Consider the following 16,172-nt stretch of genomic DNA (forward strand, 5'->3'; position numbering starts at 1 on the left):
TTGTCGCTGCATTACCTCACATCTTTGCTCTACGTAACGCGCGCTTTACCTCAGGTGGACGCGGCCTACATTGGATTCTGTGTGAGATTCGGGAAAGTGAGGCGGTGAATTCCAGCCCATGTGCATTTGTTTTACGGCAACTAGGGCGGCAGAAAGGGCGTTTGCCCTGGGCCGCTACCATTACAGGGGCCTTTTGGGTAACTATACAACTTGTATGTCATTGTTTTTCGATGGTAGCCCTCGTTTTCCTGCATTGCTCTCCCTTTCTAAAGGCCCTTTAGTTGTCAGTGACCCAGTTTGTAGCTTAGGAGGCTACTGGTGAGCTACATGCTTGATCTTTTGTTAGGCCCCAGGGATGGCCACCATTTTAACTACTATATTTGGTTGTGTGGCTTGGCCGATTTTTTTTGCCTGGCTTTCCTACCCACATGAATGTTTTGATTGTGATTGGCTGTTTTGGGAAATGTAGTTCCTCTTCACTTCCTGGGTTTCTGATCTTTTGTCAGTCCAAAGCCAAGGAACAATAGAGAGGTGTCTGTAATGTGTATGTATACCCACAGAACGCACACTGCCATTCTCCTGCAAGCAGCTGAGTTTCTGTTAAGGCAGAGACACGCTGCTATTTTGGGAGATTAGTTGCGCAGCGACTAATCGCTTCTTTTTTGGGCAATTAACACCCCCCCCCGAACTGCCTTCCCGCCGGCTAGAACGTAAATCGGTGGCGGGATGGCACTTTGTTTTCCAAAGTTGCCTCACGAGGATACTTCGGGCGGCTTCGGAAAGCCAAAGCATTTAGAGTGCCATCCCGCCGGTGACTTACATTCTAGCCAACAAGGAAACTTCGGGCGACTCCCAAAATAACACCAGATTCGGGGGAGATTAGTTGCCTGGCGACAAAAAGTTGCCTCACAAGGAAACTTCGGGGGTCTTGGGAAAGCCAAAGCGATTAGAGTGCCATCTCGGCAGTGATTTACATTCTAGCCAACGAGGAAACTTCGGGTGATTCCCGAAATAGTCAGATTCGGGGAGCTTAGTCGCCTGGCAACAGATCTCCTCTTCGGGCGACTAATCTCCCCTAACTTCCTTCCCACCGGCTAGAATGTTAATTAGCTGGTGGGATGGCACTCGGAGCAATTCGTTTTCCAGAGTGCCATCCTGCCGGCGAATTACATTCTAGCCGACGAGGAAACTTCGGGCGACTCCTGAAATAGCGACTGTGTAGGGCAGATACACACTGTCAAATTCGGCGAGATTAGTCACCTGCCGATTAGTCATCTCCTCTTTGGGGCGACTAATATCCCCAAACTGCCTTCCCGCCTGCTAGAATGTAAAAACCCTTCGTTTTCCGAAGTTGCCTCACGAGGAAACTTCGGGCAGTTTCGGAAAGCGAACAGAGTGCCATCCCGCCGGCGAGGAAACTTCGGGCGACTCCTGAAATAGCGAGTGTGTAGGGCAGAGACACACTGTCAGATTCATGAAGATTAGTCACCTGCCAACATCTCCTCTTTGGGGCGACTAATATCCCCAAACTGCCTTCCCGCCGGCTAGAATGTAAAAAAGATTCGTTTTCCGAAGTTGCCTCACGAAAAAAACTTTGGGCGGCTTCGGTAATCCAAAGTGATTAGAGTGCCATCCTGCCGGCAATTTACATTCTAGCCGATGGGAAGGCAGTCAGGGAAGATTAGTCTCCCTGAAGAAGAAGCGATTTGTCGCTGGGCGACCAATTTCCCGAAATAGCAGCGCATGTCTCTGCCCTTAATGTAGTGCCAACACGTTTATGATGTGCTTTATGTAGATAATATATAAATTAGGGATTCACCCTATCCACAATTTGGGATTCGCCCGAATCCTTGTTCTTGGCCGAATACCAAATCTGAATCCTAATTTGTATATATGCGAATTAGGAGCCAGAAAGGAAAAAGTGGGGAAAAAAAACTCTTCTTTTGTGACGAAAAGTTGCGTGATTTCCCTACCCGTCCCTAATTTACAATTGTAAGTTGGGATTCTGTTTGGCCGAATCCTGGATTCGGTGCATCCCTGATCTAAATATATAATTTCTGCTAGTTTCTTCCCCAGTGGAGTTATGGTTTAAGGGCCTGAACATGTTCACACACAGTAGGGTCAATTTTATCCTCCTGTATGGATGTTCAGCATATAAACCACTTGCCCACGGTGGAATTGAAGTCTGGACCCTAATATTGCAGAGTAGAAGTGCTACTCACTGATCTCATTTGTTACAGGAGGATGAAATCCATTTTACCAGTGTGCTTCTGAGGCATTACACTCCCTCCCAATTCATGTCACCCCAACACCACAGTAGGACTTGACTACTTGGGGGAATAAGCAGAGAGCCATATGGCTATTAGTCTTTTCTTTGCTGACCAGGAGTATGCACAGTTGAAGTGTTTGCTGTATTGGGTTCAGAGCTGGCAGAACACCAACTTCTTTGTGCTCTTCTGCATTTTTATAATAAGTGCGAGGAAGGGGGGAATTGAGATGTTTGTGGCACAATTCTGTAGGGTGTCATCTTGGGTGCCCAAAACCTGCTGGTATACCCCAGAAAAGATGTTGTCTGCTGTTTAGGGAACCCGTTCACTAACCACCCTAGCGTCGCTGGTCTGAGCCCACTAGTGACAGGCTGCTGTTTGTTTATATACATTGTTAGATGTGTAAGGTCAGGAGTGCCCATACTTCACTAATGTGAGGTCTACTTTTAGGGGCAGATTTACTGGTAAATTTAAAATTTCTATAAAAAAAAAAAAACTCCACCAATGCAAATTTGAATGTGAGATTTATCACACTTGGACCATGCAAACAAGTTCTAATTCGACTATTCTCCTCCTAAAATCTACCAAGTTGATGTAGAAGTTAATTGCAGAGGTTCTTTTGAACTATTTGAAGATGCTAATAGTATTGATGAGCCAAATTTTTGCCAAGTTTCATTTCTAAAATGAGTCCATAGACTCCAATGGGAGAAAAAAAATGTGCATCAAAAAAAGTGACACGCAAAAATAGAGGGGAAACAATATTCAAATGTACCTCGAGTTTTCGGATCAGGACTAGTCGATTGATAGTAGTGATGTGCAGGGCCGGCCCAATACTCGCAGGACCCACGGATTTAACCCCGGGTTCAGGCCAACCTTTCGCTCCTTTCCGGATTGCGACCTTCCAAATGCTGGCTTCCGGGTTGAGTTTTTATAGGAACGCGCCTCTAGCTCCTTTTGTGGCGTCATATAAAAGAGACCCGGAAGTTGGAAACGGGTGATGGGGTGGCGGACGGGTGAGGGTCGGGAAAAGCCAACCCGCACATCATTATAGGTTAGGGTCAGGTATGGGTTGAAACGGTTTCAACCCACACATCTGCAGTGCACCATAGTAGTAAGTGTTTAGTTCTCCTTTAAACACAATTATCAGAATTTATAGGTAGGTTAATTTTTTTTCCATATGGTTCTTTCATAGGTAATTTATAGCCCTGGTGACTAAATTGTTGCCTTCCAGCATGGCTACTTCAAAGTTTAGGACGCTTGCCAATGCTGAAATTGCTTAGCACTGTAAAGTGTACACTCGCCACGGTCACAAACAATATGGCAGCATAATTAAACTTTCTTTTAACCCAGTTTTGTGGTGTAAGGGCTACTCCCAACAACCTTGTGTTGCTGAAAGGGCTTTTCCCTAGAGCGCTTAATTGAGGGGAAAGGCTCCTGAGAGCCAACGTGTAGGTTCAAAAGTTTTATCAACAGCAGAAATTGCTGCAGCTTAGACGTCCCTACGTCAGACCTAAATTGGGATCTGATTTAATAGCCTTGTTGATCATGGAAGACTATGGATTACAAGACCTCTATGTGACCAACTTCCTGTTAAAATTTGCTGCCACTCATGAACCTGCCTGGCTGGCAGATGGTCCTGTGTTCCTACTCTAAATAGAATTTGTGCAGGAAGTACACTATATTTTTTTTACTATTGCACTGCAAACAAATATAATATTGAAATTTGTAGAGGATTATAGATAGTATCGATAACCTATTTTAGCTGCTTATTTATTCTGAGCTGATTTGCATCAGCTGTCATCAACGAACCCACTCCTACCCTGTGCAAAGCTACTAATTGTAACATTTGATTAAATTCAGGCAATATAAAATGTTGTATTTTAAGCACTGCTGATGTAACACTGCTTTTTGGTTAATAGATTTATAGAGATTATCCATATTTTATTTACATCGCTGTGCCTTTTACTTAAGCAGCAATGTCTTCTTAGATTTTCCTGGGATTGTGCATTGGCATTTGGTTTTGCTGACTTCATTAGACTTGTATTCAAGTGTCGATCTGTTTGATATTTTACTGATCAAATAACTACAACTTTGTGCCTCAGACTAAGGCTAAGCACCCTTGCAGAACGTATAATGTAATTTAGCTTGGTCTATAAACCTTCCTTTTGAATTTGCATTTGTACACAGAATACCTAGGAGATATGTGAGCAGGAGACATTACCAGTTGCCATAAATAGTCATGCCTGCCTTGGCTAAGCTTTCAATAGTAATCTAGTTTATTTATATTGCTTCAGCGTTTTCTCTGTTTTTCCCCCTTCCCAGGGCATGACATGGCTTCCTTGTGGTGTCCGCTTTTTAGAGGAATTTTGTTGTCTTTGTGCACTGTTGCTAGAAACGGCTTAAACGTTATTACTGTGTGGTTACTTAGTAACAATCGGTGACGTGATACAGGCAGGTTTAGAGGTGCTGAAGTCACAAACATTAAAGGGGTTGTTCACATTCCAACACATTTTCAGATCGTTCACCAGAAACTAGACTTTTGTTTTTCAATCACCTTTTATTTATCTGTGACTTTTTCTAATATTGAAGTCTAAATGTTTATTTTTCACCCTCTTTGCTTTCTGAAGCAGATATGGGAAGTGACTATGCAAACTGTTCTAAATGCTACATTAGTTGATACTAGGGATGTACCGAATCCAGGATCCGGCCTTTTTCAGCAGGATTCGGCCGAATCCTTCTGGCCGAACCAAATCCTAATTTGCATATGCAAATTAGGGTTAGGGAGGGAAATCGTGTGACTTTTCTTCACAAAACAAGGAAGTAAAAATGTTTCCCCTTCCCACCCCTAATTTGCATATGCAAATTAGGGTTCGGTATTCGGCCAAATCTTTCATAAAGGGTTCGGCCGAATCCAATATAGTGGATTCGGTACATCCCTAGTTGATAATTTACTTTATCTTTGGCCCTGCTGAACTGAATCTCCATTAAAGGCAGCTATTCTTACAATTTGCTACATTTAGGGTCAGGCCACACGAGCAGATTCGGGGAGATTAGTCGCCCCAGCAATAAATATCCTCTTCTTTGGGGGGACAATCTCCCCAAACTGCCCTCCGCTGGCTAAAATGAAAATCACTTGTGGTAAGGCACACACGGCGGTTCGTTTCCCGAAGTTGTCTCACAAGGAAACTTCGGGCCACTTTTGAAAACGCTGCATGTGCCTTCCCCCCGGCGATTTTCATTTTAGCCAGCTGAGGGCAGGGGGACGGCAGTTCTGGGGGAGATTGTCGCCCTGAAGTAGAGGAGATTTGTCGCTGATATGCTAACATTGAAGTGGGCGATATCGGGCTTATCCGAACGTGGGCCCTAGGGGAGGTCGGATCGAGGGACCACATAAACCAACAGATCCGCCTGCGATCCGACAGGATTTTTTAACCTGCCCGATCGAGATCTGGCCAGATGTCGATTGGGGAAGCCCGTCGGATGGCCCCACACACGGGCCAATAAGCTGCCGACTCAGTCTGTTGGCAGCTTTTATCTGCCTTTGTATGGGGGCCTTTAGTTGATACATTTCTCCGCAGAATCTGTGGATTATCACAACTCTTGTAACTTCAGAATTTACAGCTAGATTTTTGAGCTACCATCCTGAAACTCCAGAGAAAGGAACATGAAACTTCAAGCTTCAGGTTTGAATATATGATAAAAAAACAAAACAATGGAAAACAACTGAAAAAAGTGTTTTTCTGGTGAACAATGATGAGTGTTCCTTTAGCCTGTGCAGTCGTGTTAACTTGTACTGTAAGGAAAACCGATGGCAATATATAATGTAAAAGTTGCTAGTGATGTATGGGCCAGCCTGATACCCGCGGGTTCGGCCGACCTAGCTGCCCCGTTTGCGGGTCGTGGACGGGTTCGGGTTGAGCCCTTCTGTCTGCTTTCCCCAAGTTCCCATAGCAACTATGCATTGATTTGAATAAGTGACCGGAATATGAAAGAGTGATATGAATGAGTAATAAAAAGCAGCAATAACTAATGTATAGCCTTTCAGAGCATTTGTTTTAGTGACATCAATTTTAAAGCTAGAAAGAGCCAGAAAACTCTTTTGGACCACAAATAACCTCAAGATACAAAAAAAAAAAACCCACTGATTTTTCAACTGAAATATGGGTATAATTTTTAATTACATTAAAAATAACCATATTTCAGTTGAAAATCAGTGAATTTTTTTTAGTATCTTGAGGATATTTGTGGTCCAAAGAGACTAGAATTTTAACCGGATGTGGTTTTTTCATTAACCTTTTTTGTGCCAGCAAAATTTTTACCACTGTCTACACTAACCGCTCTGAGTTTTTGGTCTGTGATTCATTACAGGTTTACAGAAAACAAAGGTTATGGTGCAGAGCTCTTGTGCGCTTTTTGATCAGTCCGACCAATCCATTGCTATGTTGTTCATATCAAATGGCCCAAGGCCTGTTGATGATATCCCTATGTGAATGTATTATGGGTTGGCCAGTGATACTAATAACTATTCTTTGCATTTTGAAACAGAGTTTTCCCTAAACTTGTCTAAACTATGTTTGATGTTCAGATTTCAGTTGACCAAAGAAATGGTGATGGAGAAGCCAAGTCCCCTGCTAGTCGGGCGGGAATTTGTTAGGCAGTATTATACTCTGCTCAACCAGGCACCAGACTTTCTCCACAGGTATGTTTTACTATCTGTTTTTTCTATCATAGAATGCTGTAATTGAAAGCCAAATTTGTTAAACCCAATTCTAGTCTCTGTGGAGCGACCATTTTAAAGTGAGCTTTTGAGCATAAATGCAAAGGGCAATACTATTGTGATATTACACAACTGATAACATTTTACCTTTAGCAAGTCAAATGGATTATAGTGGCAAGGTATTTTTTGGGGGGTTTTGCTGCCCACACTTGAGGCGATAAGCGCAGGTAACCAAAAATCCCATGTTTTATTCTGTCTGTAGTCTGGAGTTCACTCTAAAATGGTACCTACAACAGATTTCTTTTTTTTTTAAGTGGCTTTATTGTTTTATTTTGTTATTCAAATCTGTAGATTTGAATTTAAAGTGTTGTGTGCTTGCTAAGCAGTAAATTACTTTAGTGACTAGGAAGCAGTCTTAAAATTCATGAGACTATAGTAGTTGGTCTGTTCTGTTGTCATGGTCAGTGACTTGAGTTCAACTGAAACGTTTCCTGGAATGGTAAACTGCTCCTCTAAGCTTAAAACAAATCCATCAGATTTTTCTTTTTTTTAAGGTTCTATGGGAAAAGTTCTTCCTATGTTCATGGTGGTCTCGACAGCAACGGGAAACCTGTGGAGGCTGTCTATGGGCAGACGGTAAGTATGTCCTAAAATGATAACCTTTTCTAAGTTGGACCACAAATGTTGCTAATATTAATTTCTCCTTTTCTGCAGGACATCCACAAGAAAGTAATGTCTTTGAATTTCAAGGATTGCCGCACAAAGATCCGCCATGTTGATGCGCATGCCACTCTTAATGATGGGGTAGTGGTGCAAGTCATGGGAGAACTGTCAAACAACAGGCAGCCAATGCGTCGGTTCATGCAGACCTTTGTGTTGGCACCTGAGGTAAGGTGCATTTTATTCTCTTGTATGTATTTCATGTTATATGGCAATGCAAGTTCTCTATTGGTATGCTTTATTGTTCTCTTTTGAAGCTACCACTCCTGAAAATAAAGTCACTTTTCCATTTAATACAGTAGACGTTAGTTTAGATTAATGTTTTTTTTTTCTCTTCAATTCAGGGCTCTGTGGCAAACAAGTTTTATGTTCACAATGACATATTTCGCTATCAAGATGAAATTTTTGGTGATTCAGACACAGAGCCTCCAGAAGGTATGCGTAAAAACAAACCCTCTTGGTTTTCTAGCTTCATCATAGAAAAGTCTGGAGAACAAAACCTACTTGGCACTACTGAAATGCAACAACTGCATATGTCTTTTGTAACTAGAATAGTCTAGTGTGTTGCTGTACATACAGTTGTACATTTGGTCTGGCAGGCAAGAAGAGTTACAGCCTCTAAGTACTCATGTTCACCCCCAGCAAACTGAAAGCAGTAATGTGAGACTAGATTCCCTCACCCAATAAAATCTTTTTTTATTAATATTTTTCAGTCTTAGGATGAATCTACAAGTAGTTTCACAGACTAGAATGATTTGTAAATAATGTTAATGTTTGTTTATAATGTAGTGAGAGCTATTTGGCCCCTGATTTATGTATTTGAGGGCTTACTGCTGGAAGCAAGTGCGATTTGGTCAACCAATGTATTTTATGACCGCTGCCTATGGACTTCTTAGAATTCTGTCATAAAAATTTTAATATGCTAGCCTGTGGACTTAAAGTATTTAGAATAACTGTAGTTGGCAGTGTTCATTTGTACGGTATCAGTGCATTCTTTTAAACAGAACTTTACTCTTTGTAACACCACCACCCTTATAAGATTGTATTTGGGTTGTCTTTAAAGGAACAGTTCAGTGTAAAAATAAAAACTGGGTAAATAGGTTATGCAAAATAAAAAATGTTTCTTATATAGTTCGTTAAAAATGTAATCTATAAAGGCTGGAGTTACCAGATGTCTAACGTAACAGAACACCATTTCCTGCTTCTCGGCTCTCTAAACTCTTGTTCAGTTAGTTTGCTTTTGATCCTTTGTATGCAGGTTAGATTCCAAAGCAACTGTTATTACCCATGTGGCCACCTCAAGTCACTGGTTACTGCCTGGTAACCAATCCGTGAAAACCAAAGATGCAAAGCAGGAAGTAGTGTTCTGGCTACTATGTTAGGCATCCAGTTAATCCAGTATTTATTTAACATTTTTAGCTAACTAGCTATATTTCAAAGCATTATTTTTTTATTTGGCACATACTATCTGTATACCCAGTTTTTATACTTTTAAGAAAACTAATTTTTTTCTTAAAAGCTGTGATCTCTGCATTTAACATTTGCACTTTGTTATAGAATCTGATGAAGAGGTAGAAGAGCCAGAAGAGAGGCAGCAAAGCCCAGAGGTGGTAGCTGCTGATGAAGCTACATACTATGAACAGCCAGGAAGGTATTTATTCACGAGTGAAAATGACTATATAACCTTTGTTTGTTTGGTAGCTAAAGCATGTGGAACTTACTCATGTGGTGTGTTTTTTTCCCCCCCTTCTCCTTCAAACAGCAATGATTTGGATGAACCGCTGGAGGAGCAGATAGTTGAACCAGAACTGGAGCCTGAACCTGAACAAGAGCCAGAGCCAGAAATAGTGGAAGAGAAATGTGAACCAGCATCAGAGGAACCTGCTCCAGAAGAGGAGGAGGAAGAAACAGTGACTATAGAAAAAAGCCCATCCCCTCTCCCAGCAGATCCTGCTCCAGTCGTGCAAGAGGACCCAAGGGTAATATTCTAATAGTTTCGGCATCTTTATCAGATTTTCCTAATTGTGAAATTGTTTGACTTAATTGTTATTGTCTTGTTGTAGACATTCTCATGGGCATCAGTAACCAGCAAAAACCTTCCTCCTAGTGGAGCAGTTCCTGTGTCTGGTATCCCACCACATGTTGTTAAAGTTCAGACATCCCAGGTAAGCTTTTACCTGTTTTGTGTTGGTTTATTATAAGGACCTGTAACATGGTGACTTTTTTTTTATTATTAACATTTGAAGAGTGTATCTATTGATCTTGAACCTACAAATAAACTACCCCTTGGCACCAAATGCTACATAATATGAAGTTGTAATTCTGTTGTTCATCAGCCATCCCTGTTATCTGCTGCATAACCTCTACCTTTCTGCAAAATTATGAAATTTAAATGGCTGCCCCTTTTGTTCTGTAGAACCATCTCCATCTATTGTAAACTTGTCAGACCATTTTGCATTGCTTTGTTCTTTAATATACAGTGGTGCTTGTAATTTTGTGAACCCTTTAAAATTGTCTGTTTTTTTTTTATATGAATGTGACTTAAAACATCATTGACTTTCAAACAAGTCCTAAAAGTAGATTAAGAAAACGCAGTTAAACAAATTAAACAAAAACTATATTTGTATTTGAAAAAACTATTCCAAAAAAAATAAAGGGAATCCGTATTCACTTTTGCTCCGTATTTGGTGTGACCTCCTTGTGCAGCAATAACTGCTTTTACATAAGTTTTAACTGTCAGTCCTGCACATCGAAAATTTAGTCCATTCCTCCATACAGAACAGCTTCAACTATTTGATGTTGGTGGGTTTCCTCTCATGAAATACTCGCTTAAGGTGTTTTCAGATTTCAATTGGATTAAGGTCAGGGCATTTGACTTGGCCATTCCAGAACATTCACTTTAGGCTTCTTTAACCGTTCTTTGGTAGGACTTGAGTCTTTAAGATCGTTGTCTTGCTACAAAACCAATTGTCTCTTGTGATTCAGTTCATGGACAGATGTCTTGATATTTTCCTTTAAAATGCTCTGGTATTCGTTGTGCCATTAATGATGGCAACTGTCCAGGCCCAGAACAGTCCCACCACCATGTTTCACAGATGGGATGAGGTTGTTCCTGCTGGAATGCATCTTTCTCTAAATGTTAAACTCCTCATTTAAGACAAAAAAGTTCTATTTTGGCTCCATCGGTCCACAAAACATTCTTCCATTATCCTTCTAGTTTGTCCACATCTACAGCAAACTCTAGATGGTCTGCAATATTTTTGGAGAGCAATGTATTTCTCCTTGCTACCCTGTCATACACACCATTGCTGTTCAGGGTTCTCCTGATGATGGACTCATGAACATCAACATTCGCCGATGTGAGACAATCTTTCAGTTGCTTAGAAGTGACCCTGGGTTCCTTTGTAACCTTTTGGACTATTCAACACCTTGTAGTTGAGTTATCTTTGATGGTTGATAGTTCTGGATAGAGTAACAGTATAGCGTTTCCTCCATTTGTATGCAATCTGTCTGTTGATTGGTGGTGTCCAAACCTTTTCCAGCTTTGTGGGCATCAGCAATTTTTTCTGAGGTCCTTCATCATGATACACATCCACAAATGTGGTGTTTGTGTGATCAGGCTTTGCTCGATCCCCCTTCTTTAAATAAAACACACCTGATCCCATTGACTGAAGACATCAGACTCTGATTTAACTTTCAAATTATATGATCTTAAGGATTGCATATTTTTTTTTCCAATAAATACATAATTAAATTTAACTTTGGTTCATTTGTTTAACTAGGTTTTCTTCATTTACTTTTAGCACTTGTTTGAAAATCAGACTAATATAGGTCACGTGACGTTCAATATAGAAAAATATAGAAAATTTTAGACTTCCCAAACTCTCAAACACCGCTGTAAGAGCATATGAGCTTACAAACAAGGATTCTTGCCCATCTAACTCCATCCCCTTCTCTCTTACACAGTGCTATTTTTTTTTCTTACTGCTGCACATATAGAGCTCATGCTATGCCTTTACCCATTATGTTTAGCATGGCACAACTAACACTGTTGCAAAGTATTTTCAATATTCCTGTGCTTTCTTATCATAACTAGTCTTGTTTTTATAAATTATATGTGAGCAGAATAGAGAAATATATTCATTTTCTTAGTGACTATTACTGAAACTTTTAACTAACTAATGCACATTATGCATTCATCAAAAATGTGTTTGACTTTTCTTATGCCCCAGCCACGGACGGACACCAAATCTGAAGCCCAGACAACAGCACAGAGGCCACCACAACGAGATCAGAGAGTAAGAGAACAAAGAACTACAGTACCACCTCCGAGAGGACCCAGGCCTTGTGAGTGTTTTGAATAGAATATTTTTGGGTTGAGGAACATTTTTTTTGTGTAACTAAAACATTCAAAACCTGTGAACCCCAACCAGTGGCTCATGTTCAACATGTTTCTCACCAACCTATTGGGTGATTTTCCAGTGGCCTCAAAACAGGTGCTTGTTTATTAATTCCATGCTTGGAGACAAGTTTTGGTTGTATAAACATAATGTGTGTACTCCCAAACAGAGCCTCCTGTAGGCTGCCAGTCTACATGGATCCCTCATTTGGTATCCCCAGGGACATTTTTCATGCTTGTGTTTCTCCCCAACTCTCTTTATATCTTTGAATGTTGGTTACTGGTTAAAAAAAAAAAAAAAAAAAAAAAAGTTGGACCCCTGTTATAAACTATTAATAGCCCAATGTAAATTAATATTCAAGTACATTTAGCCATTTATAAATAATATTGCTTTTCCCCCAGCTAGGGCTCCCTTTCTCCAAACACAGCACTGGCTAAAAGCAGATGCTGCTTCAGTAGTAATTCCATTCACAACCATATAAATATATCCTGATAATTTGGTTATGATATTGTTATACTGATTGCTACTTCCACTTTACCCTCAGTCATTTAGAGCAAATGTTAAAATTGCCCGTTTTGATCCCAACATGCTTTCTTTACCGCCTTTTAGGGCTACTAGGCTTCTTTAAATTAGTCTTTTAATAAATTTAAAGCAGTTTCCCTTATCAGAAAACTTCCCCCGGACCTGGGTACTTCTCAGCAGACATCACCGAGCAATCCTATTCTGCATCTTTCTTCAATGCTCGAGCAGACCCATGTGCAGTATAGTGAAAAGGCTCTGTTTTTTTTTTTTTTTTTTTTTTACTCTGCACAAAGCAGGTAGAAGCAGGAAGATGATGGCTGTTTGACTAGCTCCTTTTAATGGCACTGTCTGTGTTTATGGTTAAGGCTTTTGTTTCAATTAGCAGAATTTTTTTTGTTCCACCTAGGGGTTAATTCCTTTATGGAGCTACGGTACTATGATTTGTTTGCCACTCCCAATTGTTGTACTTTGTTTAAGAAAAGAATTTAAAGGGCAGACACACACGTGAAGATTCAGGGAGAAGGCAGTTCGGGAGAGATTAGTCGCACGAAGAAGAGGCGACTGCTGCGCGACTAATCTCCCCAAACTGCCTTCCCGCCAGTTAGAATCTAAATCTCTGGCTGGATGGCGCGCTGAGCACTTCGTTTTCCGAAGTTTCCTCGTGAGGCGACTTCGGAAGACGAAATGCTCATTGCCTTTCTGCCAAAGAACCCAAAGAAGAAGCGATTTGTCGCCGGGCGACTAAATCTCCCTGAATCTCCGCGTGTTTTGTCTGTCCTAAGGCTTAGAACAGGTACATGGGATTATTTTTAGGCCTTTACTGCTATTTAAATGTAATATTTTTTTTTTTTTTCCTTTAGTACGAGAAGGAGAACCAGAGTCAGAAATAAGGCGTATCAATAGGTATCCAGACAGCCATCAACTATTTGTTGGCAACCTGCCTCATGATGTAGATAAAACTGAACTGAAAGAGTTCTTTCAGAGTAAGTCCTAACTTTCAAATGTATTTTGTCCTAAATCGCCTTATATGTGGCTGTAAACCACAGCTGTATACAACCCGAGGTTTCTTTTAAAGTTTGTTCTAATGAGTTCTCTTTAAATCACAGCTTATGGGAATGTTGTCGAACTTCGTATAAACAGTGGAGGCAAGCTTCCTAACTTTGGTTTTGTGATATTTGATGATGCTGAGCCAGTTCAGAAGATCCTAGGAAATCGGGTAATTTTTTATGTAACTCATTTGTAGTTCAGAAGTTCTTGTCGATATATATGTGAACCCTAAGACTGCTCTATGGTCATGACACACTGAAACTTTTCAGTTGCTTTACTGATGAGTCAAAACTTTTTTTCTGCATAAAGCAATTTTTTTTTGTATAAAAATGTTAATGAAGTTTATAGTATAAGTATGTAGTCTTAAGCAAGTTTCACTTGTTTCAAGGCCTATAGAAGAACGATATTTAACTTTCTTTGTGTTCCTGTTCCACAGCCTATAATGTTCAGAGCAGATGTACGTTTGAATGTTGAAGAGAAGAAAACGAGGGCAGCAAGAGAGGGTGATCGTCGTGGTGACAGACCCCGTGGCATAGGAGGACCACGTGGTGGTCTTGGGGGAGGTCTGAGAGGACCACCTCGTGGTGCAATGTCTCAGAAGCCTGGCTTTGGGGCTGGAAGGGGTATTCAAGGCCCACGCCAGTGATTTGTTTTTTTTTGTTGTTTTTCTTGAGTGTTTCCACCAGGAAAGGGGTACAGCTCTGTTCTACAGCCTTCTGCAAATTGGGCTTGGGGTACACTGGCATTTTTGCCCTTGCGTGACAGACTGCTTACTTTATCTGTCCTAACCCTCCTGTGTTGCAATTTTATGGATATTTTTTCTTTTCTTTTTGATCTATGTCCCAGAGTCCAGCATTTGTTGAGCATAATATAATGGAAGAAAAGGATTTAAAACACAACTCTTCCCCCTCCCCCCTACTTTCAGAAGAGTGGACTAAAACTTTCCACCAGTCTGAAAGCTGGTTAGAAACTGTTTTGGTTGATGGAATATTATCATGGCACCCAAATGAAATCATTCTCTAGGAGAGCCTAACTCAAGGCGAAGTATTCAGGTCTTGATAGTATATCCATTCAAGCTGTAATTAGCAGTGAAGAATTCGCTCCGGCTACTGAATCTACATGTTGTTTACTGCAAAACAATAAAAGGTGTTCATTGGAATTTCTATACTAAAGTTCTTTTTATACAGCGAGATCAAGGAGTTAATAAGTGAAACTACTGTTGTACCACTCAGATTTTGGGATAGGTTTTAATGTTTAGCTACTTGACTCTTATAACGCCTGAATTTGTGCAAAAAAAAATATTTTTTTTATCTTGAAAGGGTTTTTTTTTTTTTTTTTTTCTTCATGTTTTTAGTTTGTATTTGTAAAAAACAAAAACTTCAAAAAAACAAAACAAAATTGTTGTGCCTTCTATTTATCTCTCATTCCAGTCTTGGCAAACTTAAAATAAAACACATGAAATAATCCTGGCCACGTCTTCCTCCAATATTGAGTGTCCATTGCATCACGATGCAGCCTTTTCTTTTTAATTTGTACAGTTTGATATGCCACATGTTCACAGGACATTTTATAGAAGCGCGTCTATTGGCTTGCATTGTGATAATTTTTTCGTCGAATTTCTATACACATTTTTTTTTTTTTTTTTTTTTTTTTTATCCCTTGCTTAAAATTTATTTTGCTGTCTCGGATATGTTACATTATGGAATATATTTAAGGATGCACAGAATCTGGCATTTACCTGAATCCAAGAACTTTGCAGGATTCAGACTTGGCTGAATCCAAAGTGTTCTGCCAAAACGATTCCAAATCCTTATAGGACTTTACATCTCTGAATGATTGAACTTGATTTCTATAAAAAAAATAGTTTACATGACAGCAGTTGTCAAAGTGTCGGTCTCCTTAATTTTGCAACTCAAGGACTTTTTAGCAATATATCAAATATCTGTGGATTACCTCGAGGTCTGTCCTTAGCCCTTTGCTTTGAACTTGTGTATTATTGACCTTGAAGTTGGCATTGTAAAAACTCTATTTTTGCTTGGGATACTAAATTGCGCAGACGTATAAGTTCCATGCACTATGCTTCCACTTAGAAAACAAATCAGACCGCACTCACATTTCTGCCCAAATTTTCGATATTGGGTGCGCGTCCAGTAGCCCATTCACATTGGCTGCTCCAGAGTATACAAATTCCATCCAATGGACAGCACTCCTTTTTCCATAAAACCGTCTTTATTTTTCTTAGGACAGCAACATGCAACGTTTCGAGCGGCACTCCACTCTTTATCAAGCATAAATCACAATGTTAACACCTGGACTTAAATACCCTGGGGCACAGTGCCCCCTGGTGTCATCACACATTATAGCAAACATATGTCGACATCATAATTGTTACAAAAAATATATGTTTCTCTTCAATAATGGTTACAAAATATCAATAAACATGTATACATAATTTCCTGTTCTATTACAGATTCATTTATCTTAGTTGAAAATAGACCA

The 16,172-nt window shown here is 40.2% G+C and overlaps 1 protein-coding gene across 3 annotated transcripts in view; it reads left to right on the forward strand.

The window, feature by feature from the left end:
• The window catches only part of g3bp1.S (GTPase activating protein (SH3 domain) binding protein 1 S homeolog), a 26,397-nt gene extending 11,255 nt beyond the window's left edge, over positions 1-15,142 (forward strand). For 2 of the 3 annotated variants that reach the window (XM_018254243.2, XM_018254245.2), the window contains exons 2-12: positions 6,853-6,966; positions 7,539-7,620; positions 7,699-7,872; positions 8,049-8,139; positions 9,262-9,355; positions 9,467-9,683; positions 9,768-9,869; positions 11,937-12,051; positions 13,487-13,609; positions 13,733-13,842; positions 14,110-15,142. In XM_018254243.2, coding sequence (XP_018109732.1) covers positions 6,853-6,966; positions 7,539-7,620; positions 7,699-7,872; positions 8,049-8,139; positions 9,262-9,355; positions 9,467-9,683; positions 9,768-9,869; positions 11,937-12,051; positions 13,487-13,609; positions 13,733-13,842; positions 14,110-14,319 — 1,432 coding nt within the window. In that variant the 3' untranslated portion in view covers positions 14,320-15,142. Of the gene's footprint in view, positions 1-54; positions 198-6,852; positions 6,967-7,538; positions 7,621-7,698; positions 7,873-8,048; positions 8,140-9,261; positions 9,356-9,466; positions 9,684-9,767; positions 9,870-11,936; positions 12,052-13,486; positions 13,610-13,732; positions 13,843-14,109 lie in introns of those variants that run through there. The other variant, XM_041588002.1, reaches the window with a different exon arrangement.
• The last annotated feature ends 1,030 nt before the right edge of the window (positions 15,143-16,172 follow it).

This window comes from Xenopus laevis, chromosome 3S, assembly GCF_017654675.1.
Source record: "Xenopus laevis strain J_2021 chromosome 3S, Xenopus_laevis_v10.1, whole genome shotgun sequence".
In the NCBI taxonomy this organism is placed as follows: Eukaryota; Metazoa; Chordata; class Amphibia; order Anura; family Pipidae; genus Xenopus; species Xenopus laevis.